The sequence below is a fragment of the Pezoporus wallicus genome, unplaced genomic scaffold (genome assembly GCF_028554395.1).
Source record: "Pezoporus wallicus isolate ANWC-B61680 ecotype Strahan unplaced genomic scaffold, APGP_CSIRO_Pwel_v1 contig_11693, whole genome shotgun sequence".
Taxonomy (NCBI): Eukaryota; Metazoa; Chordata; class Aves; order Psittaciformes; family Psittacidae; genus Pezoporus; species Pezoporus wallicus.
Genome location: NW_026642504.1, coordinates 37,738 through 63,456, shown reverse-complemented (window position 1 = coordinate 63,456; position 25,719 = coordinate 37,738). Strand labels below are relative to the sequence as shown.

General features: G+C 48.1%; 1 protein-coding gene across 2 annotated transcripts; it reads right to left on the bottom strand.

The window, feature by feature from the left end:
* Window positions 1–25,089, bottom strand: CDC42 (cell division cycle 42). Of its 2 annotated transcripts, XM_057430763.1 has the most exons (6): window positions 24,981–25,089; window positions 11,982–12,122; window positions 7,899–7,971; window positions 5,932–6,041; window positions 5,621–5,818; window positions 1–181 (listed from the first exon to the last, which is right to left on the bottom strand). In XM_057430763.1, the coding sequence occupies exons 2-6, from the start codon at window positions 12,084–12,086 to the stop codon at window positions 92–94; spliced, it is 576 nt and encodes a 191-aa protein (XP_057286746.1). In that variant the 5' UTR covers window positions 12,087–12,122; window positions 24,981–25,089; the 3' UTR covers window positions 1–91. The 2 variants fall into 2 exon arrangements, with proteins under 2 accessions (XP_057286746.1, XP_057286745.1); XM_057430762.1 differs by lacking the exons at window positions 1–181; window positions 24,981–25,089 and adding an exon at window positions 854–1,710.
* Window positions 25,090–25,719: the final 630 nt, after the last annotated feature.

Here is a 25,719-nt window from a genome sequence, read left to right as displayed (position 1 = left end):
TTTAAAATTTGGATCTTTAGTTTGATTTTTAAACATTGCTTTTAGTACGACATCAAACACCAGCTCTGCAGAAGGGGCTGTGGAGGGATGTTCATAGCAGCACACACCTGCGAGTCTTCTTCGGCTCCGGAGGCTCCAGGGCAGCCAATATCGCTTCGTCAAATACATTCTTTAGGCCTTTCTGGAAAGGGGCAGAGAGAGAAAGGGGCAGTCTCATTTCAGAGCTTTCACACAAACACAAGCACCGAAAGCCAAGCGGCAGAGAACCCCCTGAATGATGAGCCCAGGTTTGCCACCTACAACTCCCAGAGCCTCCTCTGCTCCTTCCCAGCGCCTTGCTGTGCTTCAGCACCTGGTTTTCTGAATGGGAACACGACTCCTTTGAGACCAGACCAGAACACTTGGTGTATACTTGTCCCTGCACGCGGCAGGGGGTTGAGCTAGATGATCTTTAAGGTCCCTTCCAACCCAAACCATTCCATGATTCTATACTTCACACGAAGCAATGCACACCTACCAAAGTCATTTCCTTAAGGCAATTTTTATCATTAGCTGGCTGCTAACACATTTCACATGCTAATGACAAAGCAGGAAGTGCTGCATTCAAATGGAAGAGCCCGATCCGGAGCAGCAGACACCCGTGTGAAGGAGAGGAGACAAGGCAAGAGACATGCAGGAGAACAGCCCCAGTCCAGTGCTGGGCAGGCTCCGGTGCCAGGCACCCACAGGCAGAGCCCAGGAGCTGTGGATGGTACCGGAGGAGTCGGGATGGAGGAGCAGGAGCGGGCACTGGACGCAGGGTTAAGTGTTAAACTGAAGCCAGGAAGTGCAAATCAGAATAAAGCTTCATCAGTCATTTATACAAACAACTGCAGTTTTTAATTTCAAACTTGAAAGACAAGCTACAATTGATGTTTTCTCCTTAAAACAATAAAAATCAGAAGCATGATAGTAAGAAGCAGCTTTACATCTTACAGTAACAGGCTTTAAGGTTCTATTATTGAAATGGAGAGCTCTACCATGTTAGTGAAAGCAAGAATTTTAACAGTTCATAAAGCAGTAGCAAGTACATTGAGATTTCCTTCCCCCCAGGACCGACAAATACTCCACCATAGCACAGACAGCCAAAGCAACAGCAACAGAAAAACATCTCACTGCACAAAGGAGACCCAGAAAACCCTTCACGTTACAGCTCACTTGCAGATCACCGGTTCAGGTACTTTTGGCATGCAAATACAGTTAACAAGAGTCACAAGTAGAGATTGAAAACACACCCAGCGGTTTCTTCCAGTTGGACTGAGGAAGATCAAGCATCATGTCTTATTCTTTAGATCTTTCTTTAAAGAATGATGTAACCAGATCCTTTCCCCCTGAATTATAAAGCTACCCACATCTGGCAACCCCAGCAGCAGAGAGTTAAGCGAGTCCAGTTCATGTTCCACATCACAACAGTTTACTAAAGATCTTAAGTATTGTTTTCAGTCCAGAGCTAATACAGAGGTTGCTCTAAGGTGGTAACAGGCACAACAGCTTTCAATCAAGGTGGTTTTATTCATGTTTTAACCAGGTTTCTACAGTAGTGGGACAGAGGAAGCAGCAGCAAGAGGGGAAGGAGAAAGTTTAGAATATACAGCACTTCCTTTTGGGCTGAGTTTCCGGAGGCTCGAGGGCAGCTAGGATAGCCTCATCAAACACATTCTTCAGACCTCTCTACAAGACAGAGGGGAGGAGAAAAAACAGCAGCCAGGTTAGAGGATTAGAGAAAAACAAGCAGATACAAAGAGCATTCAGGATAGACCAGGCTGAATTCACAGAGGCAGCAAACAGATTTACTTTGTAAGAAACAAAGTAGATCCCAGGAGGAAATCTCATTTAGATGACCCAGAAGTCAGTGTTAGAGACAGACAGAACATGTGATGGACCAAGTTAAGACAAAACGAACCCCAAGAAGGGCAGAGGCACAAACACAGTTGGCAGGAACACAGAGTGGGAGGCGCTGCACAAGAAATGGTGGTTTCCACTTCACTGTGAACGCACACGTGGGGAGAGTACAGGGCAATAAACACAGTGGAGAGCAGCCGGTCCCACCACAGGGATCCAAAGGGTCAGGTAAACCTTTTGCAGTCACCCACAGTGGGTAAGCAAGTGCCTCCAGTGTACAGGCTTACTGCTCCCAACCACCCCAGTGAGTCCAGAGCAAAGGCTCCAAACTCCTTGTGCTTTGTGAATTCAGCCCCTGAATAACTGAAGATCTCCAGATGGCTGACAAAACAGGATCTGGGATCGAAGCAGAACCTCTCTGGTGAAGCAGTCACCACCTTCAGACACTGGATGCCAGTCCCCGAAGCAGCGATGCGACACCTCACCGGTGCTGCTAAGGAGCCAGCATGGTAACGGTGCGGTCAGTTATTCAGCTCAGTACCAAAGCCAGTCTAACCAGTCAAGTCATGGGAAGACAGAACAGCATTAGGACTGGAGTGACTGAGATCCAACAAGCAGTCAGAGAGCTGCAAGGGGGCTGCAAGGGATTACACTGGAGCACGAGGCAAGCACTGCACCTGCGGTAGCACAACGGGAGCTGCAGCTCTGCTGAGCCACACTAATGCCAACGGTGAAACCCAGCTCCGGCCACGCTAACTGGACTCGCCTAAATCTGCTGTCATGAGAGCAGCCTTCTCAAGTTCAAAACTGCTTGAGCCCAGCTCAAGACAAACAGAAACTTCAATGACTTCCTGTCAACAACAAAATGAAGATTAACTTTTTTAATCATTCAAATGTAACTGGTTTCTCCCTCACAGGCTGGACTGGTACATCCCTTCTAGAAGGTCTTTAATCTTGTTTTACATGGGAGATCTTTAAGGCAATTCCATCTGGAAGCATTTAAGTCCATATTGTTACAGGCAAGATTATACTTGAGAGAACAGAAGTTAAGGAAATCACCATGTGCAGCCATTCTGTACATCCTCCCAGCAGCTCTTTTTAAATGAGCTGACAGAAGAGCTGGAGACCCGAGATAAATCATACAATAACGCCTATGGGAAGGCTGAGCACTAATTAGATTTTCTTGCCCTGCAAGAATAAAGCTGTTGTATAAACTCATTATGCCCTGTTAGATAGATTAAGGATGCAGGCAGGGCAGGAGTCAGGGAAACATGCTTCCTTAGTTCTGCTCGGGGATTCCGCTCTTGTTTTCCTATTGCACAGGAGAAATTAATTTGGAAGACAGAATTTGGGATTTGTTTTGAAGAATCCAGCAATAAAATGGAGAAGGGAAGAGGAAGGGGGGGGTGGAAAAACACAGGAGAGAGACAAAATATTTGTGGAAGTGGGAGTGAGCTTAAAAGCCTGGATGAACCAAGAGTAACCACAGGAAAGGACCTGGGTTTGATACCACTGGCACACGGGCCTCGATACAGTGGTTAAAGTACCACAGCTCCTGTGCTGCACTGGGACAAGGCTGAGGTCAGGCTCCTTCACCTCCCTTTGCAGGCAGTTTAAGACACTTCATAAATCTGACTGTGCCAGAACTGTCAACCCAGCATCAGGGGGAGGAAAGGAGCTGAATTCAAAGTTCTCCCTTGTGTTAGGTACCAGCATTGAGCTTCAGGAAGCCCACTCACGCATTTAACTCAAGTGTTACAGTCTGTTTAGTTGTCATGTCTGTCAGTCACCATTTCCTAAAGCAAAGTGTCACCCACTTTTTACAGTGGTATTTAGTACTGTTATGTAGAAAAACAAAGACAGACATTGAGAAGTGCTTTCATCACAAAAAAGGGATTTCACAAGCCCAGGAAAGGAGGGATAGAACTGTCTCCTCAGTACTGCTGGCATCCAGCCTCAGGGAGGAGGAGATAACTCAGCCTCTTGACTCCAGAACATTGGCTCTTCCATACAACAAGCAAATTCTTGCTCCCAGGAAAAACAACAACATGCTCTGGCTCCATGATTTTATGATCACTTGCTACCATGGTGTCAAAGTCATTTCTAAATTAGCTGGGAAGGAACAAGCCACCCTGGACTGCTGAGGTGAACTGTGGAGATGAAGGCCAAGGTAAGGAGAGACTGAACTATTCAACTGAGTCAAGCTTCAGTTGAAACCAGCTACTGTGACTGCTTTGTAGCTAAGAAAGCCACCCTCCTAAAACCATCAATGGGTACACGAGCACTAGTGCTCTGAAGGAAATTCAGGCTGAGCTTCTAATTCATGAGGCTGTTCTCTGCAACAGATAGTTTAGTCTATGTGGAAATGAGAATGGATAAACACTGACATTTTTAATTGTATCCCCTCTTTCTCTGGTAATTCTAAGTGCTTCCATGCAATTTAAGCAGACTAAACAAGGCAAGTTTAAAGCTACAGAGGAAAGGATCTCAGTAAGCAGTACAGGACAAAACGGTCCTGGTACATATTAATCCAACTGACAGGTTCTAACAGGTTCTAATCAGCAGCAGGACTCAGGATGTGCCAGACACCATCTAAAAATGGTACTCTGGGGGTGACCAGATCTAAGAGAAGTACAGCTCAAGCACAATTAACTCTCAGCTTGCATGTGAGCAGTAGGGAAGCACAGCCAAAAGCACCTTTGGATCAAGGATTCCCCAGGATGGACTGTGTGCCTCACCACACCACCTCCTGCACAATTCCATCAAAGCCTCTTCCTCCTCCAGCAAACAGCCAGGCAAAGCTTTGTTAATCAACATGCAATCTGGGCAAAAGGTGCAAGACAGGCAGGACTTCAGGCTTCTTGAAGCTTAGCAATAAAGCTTTGTGCTGAAGATACTAGAGATGAATATAACAAAACTGAAAACGTGAGGGACTTGACACTGTGCAGCCCTAATTCCATGCACATCAGGTAGGAGCAAGTTCTTTAGAGTAGCATTAAGGAATCTATTGAAGAGTTGTCACAGTTCTGCAAGACCAGGCACGCAAGATCAAGTTCCCAGGGCACCCAAAGTCAAAGCCACACATCAGCGAGGCAGCCGATGGCTCCCATCCACCCCACCCTACTAATCCTAACTTAAAGGGAAAGGATAATCAGGTTTCCTGGCCTCAAAGCAGCTATTTTTGTTGGCTTTAGACTCATGTTCACAAGTCAGTTCACTCAACATCATCATGTTCACATCTTAAGAGCTATTTTATTATTAGTTTCTCTTTCAACAGAACTTCCACCTTAAGACGGACACGGGAAACAGCTCCCCACCAAGTGCACAAGAAAGGAAAGCAGCTCACAACTGCTTCCAGTCTCAGAAGTACCAGTACTGACTTCAAGAAGTTTTTTGCCTTTGCCTGCTCTCTTCAGCAGCGAGCTGCATTCTGTGTCCCGCTTACTATCCATAACACACCTAAGTTTTCAGTAGCTATTGTCCTCCAGCACAAAAGCCATAACAGCAAACACATCCTCCTCCATCACCCTCTACGCTGTGCCTAATCTGCACAGGCCGATTTTCTTTGTACCGCTGCCAAGTCCTTGTGCCTTAGAACAACAGGACAAAGAGAAAGCTACAATGTCAACACCAGGAACAGAGCTTATACCCTTTCACATCCATACTAAGCTGGTTTTCCCCATAACTGAAAAAAGCCTGGTATATAAGCAAGCAATAAGGGTCCAAGACCACCCCTCACCTGCGTCAGTGCAGAGCACTCCACGTATTTGACAGCCTTCAGGTCCCGGGCCAGCTTTTCAGCAGTCTCTGGAGTTATGGGCTTCTGCTTGTTCTTGGCAAGTTTCTCAATTGTTGAGGGGTCATCTCGTAGATCAATTTGGGTGCCAACAAGCAGGAAAGGAGTCTTTGGACAATGGTGAGTAATTTCAGGTACCCACTAAAGACAGAGAAGACACAGTATTTGTTACTAATTAAGTAACAAATAAGCTAACTCCTGACATACTTCCAAACCACTGTGGCTGCTGTCTTTCTAGGCAGAACTCAACCAACCTTTTCTTTCACATTTTCAAATGAAGAAGGAGACACCACTGAAAAACAGACCAGAAATACATCTGTCTGTGGATAGCTGAGTGGTCGTAATCTATCATAGTCTTCCTGACCTACAGAGGAGAAAATTGACACAGTATTAGCCCCAGACAGTGAAAAATCTGCCCTTTGCAGGCAATCAGAATGCAAATTTCAGCACAACAGCATTATTGTGTTTAATCCTAACTCTTAAGCAAATACACATGCCCTGAACCCAAACATTCAAAGATCCTAGTTCTCAAATCCAGAAATCATTCAGTTGCTGTGTAACAATGAGCAGCTTAACAGCGCAGGGAGCTGGGAATCCGGCAGAAGCATGTGTAATGAATGCTTAGATCAAACACCCTCAGAGTGCATCACACTCTCCTCAGTTATAAAGAACAGCTGCTGAACGGGGATCTGCCTGTAGATGAGGTGTTCTGCACCTCCTCCATTCATTACAGGTATTGTGCCATCGAATTTCATCTCCCTGCAAAAAACCCTGCAGTTTGGAGGAAGAACAATCACTAGGAGGTTCCGACTTAGCTTGTGAACACTGAGGAAGGTATCCCCCAGGCAGCAAGAAGAGAATGCTGCCATTATAGGCGAGTGTGTTCAGGCATCCAGCAGCATTCCCCTAGAAACACACAGACAATCCAGGCCAGGCTGTGCTCCAGGGGAAGCCAGGCTCCTCCCCCTGAGTCCAGCAGAGGCAGAGAGAGCCTGCAGGGCACTGCCCCACCAGCTCAACACTGCCCAAGCTCATTCTTAAGCCTCCTCCTGCTCAGTTCACTGAGCACTCTGCTTTCAGAAGCAAACCTGCCTGAAGAAGCTTTTGTACTCACTGGGAGCCAAATCAAAAACTTGTGATCTGAGGCATTTTGAACAACTGATGCTCTCTCACCTATCACAGAGAGCACACACATCTGTGATCCTAAAGGACCTAACTCAACACCTGGGACAGCTCAATGGAGGCAGATCTGCAGCTGGAAGATGGAGGTCTACACAGCTTGTTACAGCCCCATGGACACAGAGGAGCCAAACACCGATCGGAACATCTTACTGCAATTAACAGACTACTCCAAAGAGCTTGGTCTCCATAGCATAAGTTCAAAACAAAGAATTTCTTTTTAATTTAACAGTTAGCAATAGGGGGTTTAATCATATAATGGCTTGGGTTGGAAGAAACCCTAAAGAAAGGACCTTAGTTCCAACCCCCTGCCATGGGCAGGGACCCCTTCCACTAGAGCAGCTTGCTCCAAGCCCCTGTGTCCAACCTGGCCTTGAACACTGCCAGGGATGGGGCAGCCACAGCTTCTCTGGGCACCCTGTGCCAGCGCCTCAGCACCCTCCCAGGGAAGAGCTTCTGCCTAAGAGCTCATCTCAGTCTCCCCTCTGGCAGGTTAAAGCCATTCCCCTTGGCCTGTCCCTACAGGCCCTTGTCCAAAGCCCCTCTCCAGGTTTCTTGTCAGCAGCTTTAGGCACTGGAAGCTGCCCTAGGGTCTCCCTTCCGTCTTGACATTTGGTCAAAAATAGGCTGTTTACTAAACAAAACCCACACACAATCCATGTATTTTAAACAACATGATTTCCTCCTTTAGTTTTGTTGAAAAATGCAGAAACCCTTTATCTTCCAGGTTTGGAGGTGATTTGATACTTTGATTAGAGGTGAAAGTTCCAAAGTTGTCATCTGGTGTCACACAATAAAACAGCTCTATAAAGCAAGTGGAACGTTTTCTTGGTTTGGTATTTGGTTGCTGTTGTGGTTTGTTTGGGGGCTTTATTGGTTTGTTTAAGAACTCAATTTAGCAACTCCCCAAAGGTCAAGAATGTCGAATCAAGGAGTATCTTTCCCTTTCATAAAAAACATAATCAACTGTATGTCTTCATGGTCAGCATCACCTCAGCTAAATCTTGGGCAGTGACACAGACCCAACCAGTTGATTTCTCACCTGCAGTATCAAAGAGGCCCAGGGTGTAAGGCTCTCCTCCAATCATCACCGTTACAGCATAGTTATCAAAAACCTGAAAACAAGAGAAACACATTCAAGAGGATGTGAATAAGCCACTTCTCAAACCAGCACCCTACTCACCTTGCCAGGGCTCCTCGTTGCAAGTCACCTGCACAGGGTAAGAGAAGCCCCGAGGCTCACAGTGCTATTGCTGTTAAGGCTGTTAACAGGACAATTCAATCTGGAATAGGGATGCAGGAGCTGCTTCCATGAGGCATCTAAAGCAAGGGAACACTGGGTATACGACTGCAGGTAACAGGGGAAAATCCATTGAGTAGAACACCTGCAACAGCTCTTGCCTGTAATTGCAAAAAGACTTCCCACACTGCACACAAATCTCCACCTTCACACTTGGTGTGACACATAGAACACATCCCCATAGAGACTGAACAGATAAACTTCAGCACTGCCCTTCAGGGCACAGAGCTGTGGGGCTGCTTCTGACAGGACCTGAGCCCTCTGACATTCGTCTCTGCGAGCATCCAAGGAATTCTATAGAGCCCATCTCTCCAACAGGAATTTATCTTCCATCTTTGGAGGAAGCACTACAGATGGTCAAAATCAGTCTGTGTCAAATTCACTAAGTGGAGAATCTGGCTCCTAAGTTATATTGTCTCTGTACAGCAGCTGGCACAACAGTCCTGTCCTCAAGGGCAGATCAAAAGCTAATTATGCTGAAAGGGTTTCACCCAGTAACTTGTTTACAACACAACTGAGCACAGGGAGCTACCCAAAGCCGCCTCCTTCAACACCCACATAAAGGAGTAAACTGTCTGAGGTCAGTATCCTTCATTCAAGAACCATTTGATCTTCAGAACCACAGGAGACAGCATTTCAGAAAGTACCCTTGGCAAAACATCCTTCCCACTGCCACGAAAAGACCCACCTTTACCTGCACTGTGCTCCAAGGTCACCCCAAGCCAGCAGAGAGCTCCGAGTGAGCACAGGGAAGTTCGGCTTCAGCACCAAACTGAGTCTGAGCAGCTCCCACAGTAGAAGGAATGAACCCACAACACTTGGAAGAGGCCAGCAGCCATCTCAAAAAGCTTTTCATGCAAGTGAGGGAGAAATAAGCAGTCACATGCACCTACTAACAGGGCTTTAGGAAGAGCTTAGGTCTTTCAGAAAAATCCCACTAAAAACAGACCAGTGAGACGGTGCTTCAAAGCTGAATTCCAAGAGCTCCATCTGCCTCCCCTCCACCCGACTGTCCTGCTCACAGCAGTACCTGACACTATGCTGACTTTTCCCAACTCTTCACAACCCACAGGGACTGAGAAAGCAGCTGCATATCCCCAGGAACAGCAGCAGAAGCAGAGGTCCACCCCTGGCACACTATACTGGATCAGCATTCAAGATTTTAAAGTACAAGAGATTCCAACCCCCACCTCCCTACCTGCAGCCAATCTTTCACACAGCACACTGGGTTTGCCTCACGGAGCACCCCAGACTAAGGTCTTGGGGCTGAGGAGGGTGGGAAGCACCTCACAGAGCACGTTCAGTATGCCATGCCTACTGCTTCAAGGCTTGAAAGAACAGACCAGGATGGGAACTCAGCTACTGCCAGGGTCAGAACAAGAAACTGGATGGTCCATGCTGAAGGTCAGAGCATTTGCTCTTTCAAAGCTTCTTTCAGATGACCGAAGATGGTCAGCAGCTTAATCCCCCAAAGACACTCCTCATTTTGCAGTGGACAGGGAGTCAATAATACTACTTGAAGCTGCCCTTTAGGGGAATCAGCACTCCCCTGCATCAGGATTCATTTCTCAAGCTCTCTATCTACAAAATGGGATTTTTCATTTTTGCTTTTTAAGGTACAGCTACTACTAACAGGTCTGGGGTTCAGCCCCAAGCTGGCCAGGGTTACAGGGCTGGCCTTCAGACAGACCCACTGCAGTCTCACAGCATAATCCACAGACAACTTCACCCTGGACTGTGCCAAACAGGCTAAAAAGCAGAAGAAGAAGAATTAGCCCAACAAGAAGCTCCAACTCCTGCCAGTGCCAGACAGCCCAGAGCTTTGGTGTGACAGAACTCACCCCCAACCTGCCCATGCCTCTCCACAGACATGCCCCTCGCTGTCCCTTCTGATAATGGCAATGGCATCAAGAACATGCAGGTGACAAATCATGTGTAACCAGCAGTATGAAGCCCATCTCCCACTGGGAAATAGCTTCAAACAAGAGAGAGGGCTGCAAGACACAGTGCCAAGTTAAAGAAACTCATCCATCAATCTGGACTGGTGTATTCTCCAATGTTTGTCCAGAGAAGACGTGGCTGCCCCATCCCTGGTAGTGTTCAAGGTCACGTTGGATGGGGCTTGGAGCAACCTCCTCTAGTGGAAGGCATTAGCAGGGATTTTCAGACAGACAGTACCACCATCTGCAGGACAAACTCAGAAGCTTTCAAAATACACACTGTAAGATGACAGCATTTTTTAACATAATTAAAGGATCATGTCACTAGGGGTAAGTATAGAAACACTCGCTGCCTGAACTCCCACTTTCATTTTGTCTTGACCATAAAGAACAGCTTAAATAGGGCAAGCAGAGCTCCACAGGTCAGCACAGGATGTGGCTGTCCCAGAGCATCACAGCAGGATACTTAACACCACTCTCAAAAACTTGAGCACGGCAATACACAGTTTCAAATACAACTTCTTGAGTGATCTGTACCAAAGGACCTCCATGAGACAGGCTGAACCTGGGTCCCCATGCCTGCAGCACAACCCTCAGGCTCCTGACAGTGGCCACTGCATCCAACCTGAACACGGGTCTGAGAGTCCTTTCGTCTTTAGTTCCTGATCCACAACTAAATACAATCATTTTTGTTCTGTGGAAGCCTGTCCTATTCTTAACAAACCTCAAAGTTGGCAAGTTGAAAAGCTCTGGGTAGTGGACAAAGCCAATACCCCCAAAAGAGGCAACGATGTTTGTTGCAGCTTCTTTTCCACAGAGGGTATCTTTATAAAGAAGTGACTATTCCAAAAGAGCTATGGGCAGAGCTACCTGGCACCTCAGAGGAGCCCTCTGCTCTTTTAAGTTGCTTTATAATAGCACAAAAGATGATTGACCCTTTCAAAAGCAGGTGCTAAACCTCTCTGTGATGCATTTCCAGATCCAAATTTGTCTGAGGTACCTCAAAAAACTCTTCAACTCATTTATCAGTAGATGATGGCCTTTCTGGGTCATAACAGAGAAAACTCATGTCAAAGTGTCTTGCAGCAACCTCACTAAAACACTGAACCACCTGAGTGCCCGAGCTGTATCAGCATATGCAAGATTGAGAAGAAAAGCACTCTTCTGTTAGAAAGATAATGCACACACCACAGGCAGGCAGCAAACTGCTCCCACTTTGAGCTTTACATAAGGCAGGGATTCAGTATCTCAGAACGACAAGCCTGCAAAACTCGAAAAGGTTACTCAGAAATAGCCAAGGACTATGCAGATATTTGGAAGTACAAATGAATGAGGCAGCACAGTCTAAATCCAAACCTATTTCTCAAGCTTAGCTGCAGTTAACCAGCCACACTTTGTAACTCACAGCAAGACCTCTGGATTGCAAAGCAAAAATGAGCATCTAAAAATAGACCCTGGCTATTCTAGCAACATAAATACTGTTTTCCCTAAAACTGAAGGTGTAGCAAGGGCTGAGGGAGCAGGCTGAGAGCTGGTGCTCCTGCTGCCTGCTCTCCACTCACAGTCCTGACAACTGCAAATTATCTCATTCACAGAATCCCATCTGGCGGCATCAACAAACAGAAACCCAGGTTCTGAGGAGCAGTCAAGCAGCAAGAACTGCCTAGATAGAGGAAAGGCAGCCCAGCATCACCAGACAGCATGAAAGATGGGCAGCAGTAGCATATCAGAGCAACCGCTACTCTCCCATGATGTATTAGTCTCCAAGAGGAAAGCAGGCTGCGAGAATGAGCATTAGGATATGCCCAAAGGTTAGTTAGGAAGGAAGCTCCTGCTGCCCTACCCCAATGTGACCCAGGACTATGGGAGCCGTTGGCACACTTACCGTTGGTACATATTCCGATGGGAATTTATTTGTTGTGTAAGAGATTAAGAGACAGGTTTTACCAACAGCACCATCACCCACGACTACACACTTGATCGTCTGCATAGCTGAAGTCTACTTGAATATCAGCTCCAACAGAACCTAGGGAAAAAAGGAGATATACACATTTAGATGTTTCTCACACTCACTAGATAGCAGCACACATCATCAGTGAGCTTTGACTGGAGCCCAAACCACCTACAGCACACGTTTGGGATCTGAAAATAAGACATTCCTGGTATATCTGTGCCTCCATCACACATCCAATAGGAAGCTGCTCATTTTCATACATGCAAATACCTCCTCTCAACACCAGACCCCTCCCACAGCATACACTGCACCATCTCAGACTATGTTTGGCGCAGTCACTTCTCTGCACCGCGAAGGAGCACTGGGTAAATTCAGTCACTGTTTTTACCTACTTACCCAGAGGTGGGCAAAAACGTCTTCAAGGCTTTTCCAGCTTTGTTTTTAATGCAGGGAAGCATCCAGCCTTAGAGGCATTGAAAGTCTGAGCTGGGGTCCCAAGAGCTGCCCAGTAACACACGTGCCTCCCAGGAGATGTGCCCTCTGGAGAGCACTTGGGTAAAGCAAGCTCAGCAAGAAACACAGCAGCAGCACCTTTCAAACTAGGTTATGGGATAAAAATAAGCAGGTACAGACAGAAGTAAACATGACTAATTCCTCCTCTCCTCACCTTTTTTAAGGCCTAAGTACAGTTCTACAACCTTCGGGTTCAAGTTGCTACTTAACATGTACGTTTATCCCCACTTTGAAGTGGCCAACAGCTCAGTGGGGTGCCAGTTCCCAGGGAATCCAGTTACTCCCATGACATTACAAAGCCATCATGCACCCAGTTACCTTCACACTGTTCCAGCACAGCCTTCAGCACAAGAACGAGATCAGTATTTGCCATCAGCACCTCCTCCAGACATTAGCTACAGTGCGAGACACTGCTGCCCTTCATCCATATATGACTTCAATGCAAGAAGTGCCAAGCCTCTGGCCATTCACCCACACAGAGGTGTGAAATCCTGACCCCACAAGCCTCAGGCAAAGCCCCCACTGACCTTCAACATCTCCATATTTGAGTTACAGCAACACAGATTTGCAAACCGAGTTACCCCCTGCCAGGTTGGGGGGGAGAGGACAGGAAGGGACAGCCTCTGCAGCAAATTCACCCTCAGGATGGTGGCAGTGCTTTACCCTCCCACGGATGGCACCACAGCTCTCAGGTGGGGGTAACTGCATTAAAACTGAATTGACCCCTACTGAACTCTGCATGGGGGCACTTCATGTCTCAGAGGGATCTGGAAGCACAATGCAGTTCCAGGTTTTTGAGTGCTCTGGTCCCAGCTGCAGCATGATTTGATACTACACATCACAGCATCACACTTGCAGCGAAACGTAACTGGTAACTCTAAACTTATAGCACTCAGTTTTGTTTCGGATGCTGCAGGGATGCTCAGAGATTTACACAAAGCCAGTTACCTTCATAATAAACAACTTCAGGAGCTCCTACAAACAGTACTTGTAGAAGCAAACTAATCACCACCATCCCCACCAGCCACAGGGAGATGTACAAGCAGTCAAGTACAGGAAGTGGCAGCAAAGGCTCTCTTGGAGCAGAACATCAGGCAACATCTGGAATGTCACACTCACAACACCACTGCCACCGTCTATACATTTCCATTTATACAATCTTCTTCCAACATATAAAGATGATGGATTTGCACAGGCAAATCCTCTTGTACTGGCTCCCCTGTTAAGTGTTTCAGTATCAGAATAACAGAACCCATTGATTTATGCAGCAGACCTCACTTGCAGCCAGCACATGACCAGCGAAGCGTATCAACAGGCCCTTCATTAATGCTACAAAAAAACTGAACACATTTACTCAGATGGACAAAGCAATTGCTTCCATTTCAAGAAACATTTTCTGCATTCAGGTCAGGTTTGTATCTAGGCAGTATTAGACAATATTGCCCCAGCTGTGAAGGTGCTGCATAGATGGGCCTTGTTATGCTGGTGGCATTGAGCACAGAAAACATTTTAGACTAAAAAAGGCACCAGAAAGCAGGCAGGCAGCAGAGCAGCTCAGTCTCACATGGAGACAGGCTTTTGCTCCCAGCAAAGGTGGAAAGGGAAGGGTCACTTGTTCAGCAGATTTCAGAAGCAAATCAAGACAGGTACCAGGCATGGGTAACAACTCAAACACACTCATGTTAAAACTAGCCCAACTCACCAGCCTGCCCTGCTGCCTCCCCCATGGAACAGGGCACCACCACCAGCCATTGGGCCATGCTGCTGCACAGTACAGGGAACAGCCTCCTTGAACCCTGTTCAGAGCCAATATATGCAATACAAAACACCACTCACACTGGTGTCCCTGCCACAGCTCAGATGCCTTTTGAACTGAACTGGAATTCATCACAGTCCCCCCAGAGCCAGAAACCCCTGTCCCAGCCGGCCCTGCCCACCCAAGAGGGCATCAGAGCCCATCCACCTCCAGTTTAACAGCCCCTTCAGAGAAACCCAGCTCCCTTTCCACCCCTCAGCAGACATCCCAGACATTCCCTATCCTTCCCCTCCCTTCCTGCTCTATCTCCTTTCCTACCTTCTCGCCCCAGCTATTTCTATTTCCTTGTTTATCCATAACTCCAGTTTCATATCCGCTTCAGCCACCCAGAACCCACGCTAGAGGAAAAGTCCAGACTCTGAAGCACTTCCTATGTTCACTGCTCCATACCAATCCATGATTAACTACACATCTTAACAGTCTGTACTGTGTAAGAAAACCTCCCATGTGTTCACATATCATAAACATATGCTTAGTGTTACTCTTTAAAACTTCTTACTCCAGAGAGCATCAAGCAAACAACAAAATGGAACCACAGCATCAGAAAGCGCATCAGCTCAAACAAATACGCTGCAAAACTCCACGTCCTTCCCCACCTCAGCACAGCCCAGTGCCCACACTGGCTCTGGGGGAGAAGCTGCTGGGCTTTGGTAGGGGCTCAGGGCAAAGACAAAGCACAAGCTACACACACATACACTTTGCCTGTGGATCCCATTATTCCTGTAGCAGCCCTTCACAGTGAACACCATCTTTATGTACACAGTTATCCTCACACCGCAGAGAACACCAGCAGTTCACGTTAAGAATATCTCCTATAAAAGCAGGGCTTCCTCTCAACTCTGCACCCCAAGTTCACTCCTGTTTGGTTGCTGGTTTTCTTCCTTTCTAAAGGAAGGTATCAACATAATTGACCATTAAAAGCACTGAACCGGCTCACAGAAGTTCTGTATGTGCCACGCAACTACCACCCCTCTCATACCACTATTTAACTGCCCCACCACCAAAAGAGACACTTCAGGATCACATCTTTAAAGGACCAAATGCATTTAAGCACATATCCAGGTAAAGGGATCCCTTCACCCTTTTTTTTTTCCTTAATGGATATATAACTTTATCTTTAAATACTGAAATAAGATGACCTAAGGTTAAAACAGATACGAGTCTGAAGCATGGGGCTCCAACAGCTTACCAATGGGAAAGTGGAGATGTTGAATAAGTTGTTTTCCTTGGATTAGTCGGCTTGCTAGATTAGCTGGATGAGCCACTTCATGATTTCCACTTCTAAGAAGTCCACAGCAGACAGCTGAAAACAGGCTCATTTTTTGAGCTTAGATCCTGGGACCTGCTCTTCCATAGGAATAGCTTTGAAGATACTTACATCATGGACTTGGGGTTTAAAAGTGATTTAATCCAACATGAGATACAACTACAGAATAAGTCATCCCCTGAATGCAACACCAAAAGAGGCAGAAAGAAAGAAAGTCCAGGGTTTGGGGTTTGTTCCCCCTCCAAAGCAGCTAGTAGGAAGTCTACATTGACAACACCCAGCAGGACTAGAAAACACCGAGTAGTTTCAAGTATCTGAGGGAATTGAAACAGACTGGAAAGCGCTGAAGTCATCCCAGTTTGAGTGCAGGGGGTGGATTTTGAGCCATGTAATCATAAACCATCGGGCCAAGCCCAGAGAGAAGAGCTGATAAAGACTGGGAAGGCAACACCAGCCACTGTGACTTAGGGCTGCCCAGCAAGTTCTAAAGACTTAAAAAAAAAACCCACACTGAACTGATTTCTCAAACCTCTCTGTATGGTAATCAAAAACATCAGCTCTTCACTACAGCACATGTTAACTGACCATGCTTCTAACACTTGCTGGATTTTAATCGGTTCAGCACGTGGTTACACGAACAGAACTTCACAGAACTCAGAAGAACCCAGGAGAACTGGGAGCCAGCATCCTGGAAACTCGACTACAAAGCCTTGTGAGCTGGAGCAGATTCATCGGGTGGCCCTGCTCCAGACTGAACTGGCCCATTTTACAGCCTCATGCTTTCATCAGAGAGCTGATCTGCACTTAGGGTTAATCCCAAAACGTGGCAACAGAGATGCAAGTGTTAAACTCAAGTCCCAGCAGGATGCGGTGTAGATCTATAATCCTTCCTAGTGCAAAGGAAAAGTTGGAGTTCTACTTTCTTGCCCTGTGCACACACCAAGAGACATGGATAGGTCACAGAAGGCTGGAGATACACAGTACCTACAGCATGCTCCCATTCACTAAGCACAAGTTGCAAGAAACCTTGTCCCACGTGCACCCCAACACAGAGGACTACAACCCCCTTTGTGCAAGCCTCAGCTTCCCATCTCAGTGGAAGCACATGAAACATGCTGTTACTACAGGAACTCTTCAGTTCTAAAATCAGTCTCTAACTCAGAGTAGCTGCAACACATTCTAGAAGCTGTAGGAACTACTGACTGCAAAACATGAAGTGAATTTTTTGGCTCTTCGTACACAATCAGTGTTCCCTGTTAAACCAAGGGGTAAGAATCTGCAGGATCTTGCCTTTACTCTTGCTCTACGAGCAATCTGAAGCAGAAACCATAAGCCTTCATGCTTGTTAAGACTCCTTTTATTTTTAAGCTACCCAAAGTCTGTTTTCAGGTTGAAATGTGCCCATTCTCCTAGGCAAAGGAAACCCAGCTGTCAAATCTGTCTGCACATCCTGCACTAGCTTCCTGACGAGCCTCAGCAGCACCACAGCTTCCTCTTTCAGGCAGGCCTGAAACTGCTGCCATTTCATCACAGGTACCGCTGCAACCACTGCCTGATGACCCAGAGCCATTTCATGATGCTGTTTAGTACACACCATTACCTAGGAGGCCAAGGGGAACCAGCCCCTCGCAGCTTCCAGATCCTGTTGGAAAGGATCAAACAGATCCATTTCTGAAAAGCAGGAATAAGACCTTTTTTTCCCCTCCCAAACAAGGTTATTTTACACTAACAGGTCACTCAGGTAACACGGTGGGGTCAAAGCATTTGGGAGTCCACAGTGGAAGTAACGACATTCACAGGATTTTACTCATGATGTGCTAACCACTTTACCCTTCCACGCTGCTTTCCTACCTTATAACCCCACACACACACACATTATTAAATACATGTCTGTATTTCATCACTGGTTCCTAGGTTAATCACACGCATTTCAAGGCACCCTTGCCCTACCACTTCAAGGTCCTTTCCCTCTGCCATCTCCTCTATCCCTACTACAAACTAACCCTGCTGCTTTCCAAAGTGACAAGTCTCCCAGATCAAGGGCATGAGGGAGATAATCAGCTACTACAACCCCAGCAGTCATGCTTTCCCCCCCAGAGATACCCACCAGCATTATGCAGAGAAGGCTCCGATTGCGTATCTGCAACACAAACCTGGCACAGCAAATGCTTCACCACAAAGATCGCTGCAGACAATGCACCAGTTCCATCAGAAATCACAAACCTCTGGTGAAAAGACCACACTGGTGAAGTTCAGCTGTCAACCAGACAGTTAAAAGACCCTGGACTTCTCAGTGCATTGATATTACCACAAATCTGCGACGCAAAACACCAAGAGAAGCTGCTCTCTGATTCAGAGCTGAACTCCAGAGAGACAAACAGGCACAGAAGGCAAAACTGGCTTCAAGAGCATGGCCAGTATTCTCTTTGGCCAGCACTGGCCTTCTTCCCCACAGCTGATATTCTCCTCCACAGGTGTCCAGGGGCCTTTTCCAGACATCACCCAAATCTTCCAGCCCATAGCCCACCTTTCAGCCTGCTAGGAATCATCTTCTTCATGGAGCTCTCACCCTGGACCTGCACACATCTGCCATTTCTATGGTATTAATGTGGTAAATGAAATTTAAGAGAATATATTGTGATGTGAACCACCTGGTGACCAAAGTCACCTGTCTGTTGCCCCTAGCTCAGCCTGTATCAGGCACACAACCTCAATACACAAATGCATCTGCTCCCAAAGCTGAGCATTAAAGCCTGGGTATTTAAAAAGCTGTCAAACTACACACCAGCACAGGAGTTGCACTCCTTTAGAGCAAGACAGATGGTGAAGTCCAAGGCAATTCCTGCAAAAAGCAGAAGGGGCAGACTCAAGAAACAGTCTTGTACCACATCAGTTCAGGATCCTGAAAAACATATCCTTTTTAAATACTGTTTGGTTGCTTTGTGGCTTGCTTGATTGCCACTAACAAGTCAGACAATCCTTTAGTCCCTGCCTTTTGTATTCCACATGGGAACTGCCTCAGAAACACAGTGTGGCTATTTGGTTTAGATGGAAGATATCTAACTGAGAGACACAGGGCCTACAAGTGGCTGCCAAGACAAACACAAGAATTGGGGTGAGAATTCAGATCCACAGTGTCCTGGTTTCAGGTCCCATAGCAGTGGAGCACGCTGGTGGGCTGTGTCCCACCAGCCCACACCCACAGACTCAACCTGGTGTCGATGCAAGAACAGGAAACACTTGGTCACACAAAAGCCAACTCTGTGAAGAGACACCAGATTATCATCATTGGAACTGGACGATCTTCAAGGTCCCTTCCATAGGATCATAGAATACAGCTGGAAAGGATGTTAAGATCATTTAGTTTCAATCCCCCTGCCATGGGTAGGGATGCCTCACACTAGACCCTGTCACCCAAAGCTCTGTCCGGCCTGGCCTTGAACACTGCCAGGGATGGAGCATTTACCACTGCTTTGGGCATCTCACATCCTCACAAACTTCCTTATATCTAACCTGAACTTCCCCTGCTTAAGTTTAAACCCATTTCCTCTTGTCCTATTGCTGTAGCGATTGCAGTCACTGATGAAGAGTCCCTCTCCAAGACCAACCCATACCATTCTGTGATCACCACTGACGTAGCCACACCAGCACCATGACAGCCCCAATTCAGCTCTGGGGGTGATGTTGCTCCTGAAAGCCACAACGTTTGCTGTCATTACAGCAATCCCTGTTTGAGACAAAGTATGTGTCCAGGATCTTGGAGCATCCCCAAGTCTGTCACTTAACAGAGCACGTGTATCACAACAGCTCTGTGGTTCTGAAGCACACATTTCTAGACAAGTTACTCCAAATTACCAAGGAAGCATAAGAGACCTCTCAAAAATGAAACTGAGATCAACTGATGTTTTCTATGTCTAATGCAACTTTCTTTTTCTAACCATGTGAGAACTAACAGCTGCTTTGTACATCTTCCTAAAGGCTCCCCAAAACAACCTGGTAAAGCAGACACACACCAGATAAGTGAAGATAGCTGGGCGGGGGAATTTTAAAAGCATGAACCTCAGTTACCATAACATGTTTCTACAACTCCAACAGAAAGGGAAAGCCTTCTCAATCCACTGTAGTCCTAAACAAAAACAAGCTGCCCATGCAGGCTGGTCAGTGCAGCCATGACCACATCTGCCCACTTGCCCCAGCACCAGCACTGCTGACCTGTCCCACTTCAGGGCTCAGAATAACAACCTTTCCTTTACCACCACCTCAACAGGAAATAGCAAAAGTGTCAACTCCTCTGTTACCACTCCAGGTAAGCTTACACTGCCAAAACCAGCTGGCAGCACTGGGAAAACCTGCCTCAGATTAAACACTGGGAAGTATGTGGGCCTACATTAAGTCCTCTTCTCCCAAAGGCATTTTAATCTTTCATTATTACTCTTCACTTATATACCCTACACAAGAAGCTGTCTCACACAAACCATACAACAAAAACCTGTTCAGTTTTTTAACACTGCATTAAAAAGAACTATCTTTATTAGCCTAGTTTCATACTGTTAGTAGTTAAAAATACACAAGCTGGACCTTTTTGCTTATACAGCCATATCATGGCACTCACCAGCTTCAACGTTTCTCTCTTCATACCCATGGCCAACTACATTTAACAGCAGTAAAACAGACATTGGCAGAAGTTCTTCTATTCTGAGGCACATTTTTTTGCATAATGGGAAGCACCCTGAAGGCGCATCAGTTGTGAGAGATCATCCCCACTCCACTCCTGTCACAGCTCAGGGAGTGGGACAGTTGCTGGTGCTCCATGCACCACAGGAGGACTGTGTGTTCAGGGATGACAGAGACCGAGTAGCACCACACTGTCTGAAGACTAAAGAGATAAAGCTCTGTTAAAAAACACTGCAAAAGCCAATTTTGCCAGACAGTGACAGCTTTAAACTGACATAGGGTAGATTTAGTTCAGACACTAGGAAGAAGTTCTTCCCTGTGAGGGTGCTGAGGTGCTGGCACAGGGTGCCCAAAGAAGCTGTGGCCAGGTTGGACAAAGGGGCTTGAAGCAACCTGCTCTAGTGGAAAGTGTCCCTGCCCATGGCAGCGGGTTGGAAGTGGATGAGCTTTAAGGTCTCTTCCAACCCAAACCACACTGGGATTCTATTAAAACAAAGTAGCTGGAACACTCAGCAAGACTGAAGCACGACAGGTTGCCCTGTGCTCACCTAACCATAGGAAGGAACCAGAGCAGTTGGAACCACCCTCCCTTGAGCAGCCCAAGACACAAGACAAGATATGCACAGCACCATGGCCAAGGCAGCAGGACCAAGACACCATCAGGCAACCAGGAATTTCTCAGCAGTAAGGAGATGGAAGATGCTTGAGAGGAGCTACTTAGCTCAGCAACATTTCACAAACACTAAAAAACCTCAGATCACTGAGCTCCAGCTCGGCCACAAGCAGAGCACGCCGCTGCCCAAGCCAAGGCCAGCACATAGCCCTCCCACAACAAGCCCTCTTGCATTGAGCTGTTTACCAGCCCCAGCTGCCCCAACACAAACAGCTACATCACTATATGAGGTGGCAGATGCCTTCTTTCCTTCCATCCAGAGCCGAGGAGCATTTTTGTCATTTTTCCCCCCCCAAAACAGAACACTCGTTATTGGCCAAAGACACAGCACAGCATCTTTCAACTTGAGAAGAGCTGAGCAATTCAAAGCAGCTCATTACAGACCAAGACAATTCTGGCAGCCTTTGCTATGGCTGCAGAATGCCAGGATCCCCTCCCACTACAGAGCCTGTCCCTAACACTGCACGAGCCAGGTAAAACCTTCCCCTGCCATCGCTGGGTCTAGACTTAACAGAACACGTGCTGAGACCACCAACCTAACCAGAGAAGTCTTAGTAGTGATGAGCCAGTCCCTGCACACTCCTTCCACACATAAAGGCTCAGAGAAAGCCCCCACATTACCTTTTTAATGATGGGTTTAGTCTGGGTTTTCACAACAAGAAAAGAGAGAGCACAGACCAACTCTCCTGCTAGGAATTACGCTGTAACATGCAAAAGTAGCAGGGTGATCAGCAGCACAAGAGCTTAAAACAGAACAACAGGGTTTAGAAGCTTTTGCAAAACTAACTCTTTTGTTTTCTCTCTATAAAATGTCACTTGTTTAGAAGAAAGGTCCATCCAGCTCAAGAAAAGGACAGCTCAAAACAGGCCAAAGAGTATCCTGAAGGTTTGAAACTCTTCAAAATAGACATCACTATCTGAAAGTCAACAGGAAGATAACAAAGATTAATTACACAACAACAACATGGAAACTCTGCCCCTTGCAGGTTTACTGCACACCCAAGGCTGCGTAAACAAACCCAGTTCTTCAACCCAAGAACAACCTAAAGGTTGCAGCATCAGAAGCTGGGAACACCGTGTTACCCTGTCACCCACCTCAGACATTTACCTGCACCCATCACAAGGATGCAGCCTGATGTACACGGGGAAGGATAACTCTGTGCTGGGCTTTAGCCCCAGGGGGAGCTCTGGAAAGGGTTTCACCTGTCATTCCTAGGGACAGTCCTTTTTGATGCATACCATTAGCTATATTGTCTAAGCTTTTTTAAACAAGGCTTGAAGGAAGCCACCTAATCACATAACAGGCTGCAGAAGTGTAAAGATACCTTGAGTATCTTTAAAACTCAGCATAAAAGCTTACCTAGTCAAGAAGTTGGTTTATTTGTCATATATTAAAGGATAAAGGGGGGAGAGGGTTCACCTGCATTTACCAAGTAGGGTCAGAGGAGCCAAGCGGTTAAAGAAAGCTTCTTGCTACCTGGAGTACCAGAAACCAGATTCAGTTCCACTTAATTTGACAGCACCTTCATCTTCAACAAAAAAAGGTGCTGTTCTTTCCTCAGGAATGAAGCCTCAAAAGCAAGGACACCAACATCCCCCACAACTCCTCCTTGCAGGCTACTGCTCTAGAAGCTCAGACCACTGAAATCCATACGATTGAGCCTAATGACAGCGCGAAAGCGGTGACCACAAAAGGCAGGCAAAAAGAGGGCTAAAATACACAAGTCCAGGGACGACTTTCAGAAGCTGTGAGCACCCGCATCAGCAAGCAGCAGGTTACACACACCTCGGCTGCAATAATGCATCTTCATTTCTTGTACAAGTTCTCAAAAGCCAGAAGCAGAGCTGGAACCCAGTGGCACCACCACACTATATTAACTCTGAAGCTTGCAGGGAAACAGGGAGCTGTTGAGAAGGTTTTAAGATGACCAGCTGTCTGTGCTCATACAACTTCAGAGATGTGTTTTAGTACTACAGGTGCATTTAACCAGGAGGAACTGTCACATCAGGATTTGCAGTCAACTTCATGCTGCACTTAACATCAGCCTCTCACAGGCTTTCCCGTAAAGTCAGAAAAGCCCAGTTGCACACTCATCAGGGAAATCCCAACCAGTTGCAGATGGGCTCCATTTCTGTTTACTATTGTTCTTTTAGTAGCTCTGCCATTTCCATTTCAGATACTCCATGACTTCCAGGGCATTTCTATTCTACGGTGAAAACACCACAAACTTCCCCCAGAATAGGCCACAACTTTGAGGCAAACAACCACCCCCAAAGCAGGGCCTATAATGTATGTAGAGCATCAGTGGCAGGTCATGAATAGCCAAGTTCAAAGTATGCAAATCTGACGATTAAGATTTCTGCCTACAACACGTTACCAAACTACAAGCATGTTTTATCTTGCATCGCAGTAGGTTTTATTCCTTGCCAAGACTTAAAAAACCCTTTCCTCATTGTTACTGAAGCATACACATGAACAGCTTAAACGCAGAACCACTTCTAGTTAGCAATACACTGATTCAGGTCTTACGTGCATCCACAAGACCTGTGTCTCAGGTATACATTTGCCTATTCTGCCCTCCCCATCATCCTAGCCTAACCAGAAGGAACAGTTTACAAAGCAGATTTTCCACATATAGCTAGCCGAATACAAAGGCTTGCTATCTGAAGTTGGGTTTGCATAAGATCCTGAAAGAGAGAGAAGCTTTAAGTGCTTTCCTGAGTTATTCCTATTAGCAACACAAGGAGCTTGAGCCAGGTTTTAAATACCTTTCAGGAAAAAAAAAGGCAAGGAAAACCAAGGGCCTCTGGGGCACCGAGTCTGAACGCCCTGAATGAAGGCAGCGAGCATCTCCTTTCCAAGAAGGAAAGGCATACATGAACACAAGACAAAGGCAATCACAGATGGCCAGACCAAACTGCTCCTCACTACCCAGTTGTCATCTAACATGGCCTCCTGGTTAAGGCCGTGTCTTCCCCGTGCTTCTGTCCAGGCACAGGGGGTACCCACACAGCCAGGACACCAGGGATTCTGTCCATCTGCAATCCTCCATCGAGCACAGGTTTCACAGTGCCGCTGCTTGCTCCCAGCTACCTGGCCGGAGAGTGTCTCCCACTGCTGCCACCAGCTGCGAGTTCTACCCGCACAGGGAAACCCGCAGCTGGAAGTCCAGGTCGCCAAACCAAACCTCTAAACCGCAGCTAGGTGACGTGCTGCTGCAGCATGCACACCGCGATGAGATTTCGAAGGAGAAAGACAAACATATGTCAACACCAACCCTCGAGGCAGCACCGGCTCCCTCCCGAACCAAAACCAGCGGCATCACCGGCGCTGGGACGGCCTTTGAGCGAGCCAAAGACCTCGAACCGAGAGCAGCGCAAGCCCAGAAGCGCCTCCCAGCTCCTTCTCGTGTGGGAACTGACTTTTCGCAGCGCATACAGCTTAGGCTGAGCCTTTAACAGCGCCCGCACCCCCGCTGCGGCTCAGCGCTACCGCAGAGCTCGACGGAAGAACCCGGCCCTTGAGCGGACCCCACAGCCCCCCGAGCAGGAGCCCGCAGCCGGGGCAGGGCCGGGCCCCGCCATGGCCGATGCACCCCGCGCAGGAGCGCTTCCTGCCGCCGCTCCCAAGCGATGAGGGTCCGGCCGCCGCCCGCCGCGCCAGGAAGCGGGGGAGGGGACGGGAGGGGAGGCGCGGCCGCCGCCGCCCCCCCGGGCAGAGCCGAGCCGAGCCCCAGCACCGGCACCGCGGCCGAGCCGCACCCCCTCATCCCTCCGCGGCTCTGGGAAGGGCTGCCCCCCCCCCGACCGCCACCACCACCACCACCGGCGGCTGCCCGAGAGGCCCCCCCACACACGGCGCGGAGGGGGGCTCTCGCGCGGCGGACGCACCGGCCCACGGCGGCGGGGCCGGCCGAGGGTGCCCAAGGGCACGGGGTAGCGGCGGGGTCGCGACGGCTCCGTGCCCGCTCCGGTGCTTCCGCTCACCTCAGAGTCTCCGCCGGGCGTTGGCAACTCGCTGCGGGGTCTCCTCGGCTCGGGAGCAGGGGCACGCCGCCGCTGACGTCACCGCGCAGCGCACGCCGGGCGGGGCGCGGCCGCAGGGGAGGGGCGGAGGCGTGGCCGGCAGGGGGCGCTGCTCGGCTGGAGCGCGCCGCCCCACCGCGGGAACGCGCACGGCTGAACGCGGGGTGCGGGGGGGGGGGTTAGGAACCGTACCCGGGATCCCCCCCATCTGCACCCCCTTGTGTGCAACCCAAGGGACAAAGACCCCCTTCACCCCGCATCTGCACCCCCTGTGTGAACCCCAGGGGCCAAAGAACCCCTTCACCCCGCATCTGCACCCCTTGTGTGAACCCCAGGGGCCAAAGATCCCCTTCACCCCGCATCTGCACCCCTTGTGTGAATCCCAGGGGCCTTCACCCCGCATCTGCACCCCCTTGTGTGAATCCCAGAGGGCAAAGAACCCCTTCACCCCGCATCTGCACCCCTTGTGTGAACCCCAGGGGCCAAAGAACCCCTTCACCCCGCATCTGCACCCCCTTGTGTGCACCCCAGGGGCCAAAGAACCCCTCCACCCCGCATCTGCACCCCTTGTGTGCACCCCAGGGGCCACAGGAACCCCTTCACCCTGCAACTGCACCAGCTTGTGTGCACCCCAGGGGCCAAAGACCCCCTTCACCCCGCATCTGCACCCCTTGTGTGAACCCCAGGGGCCAAAGAACCC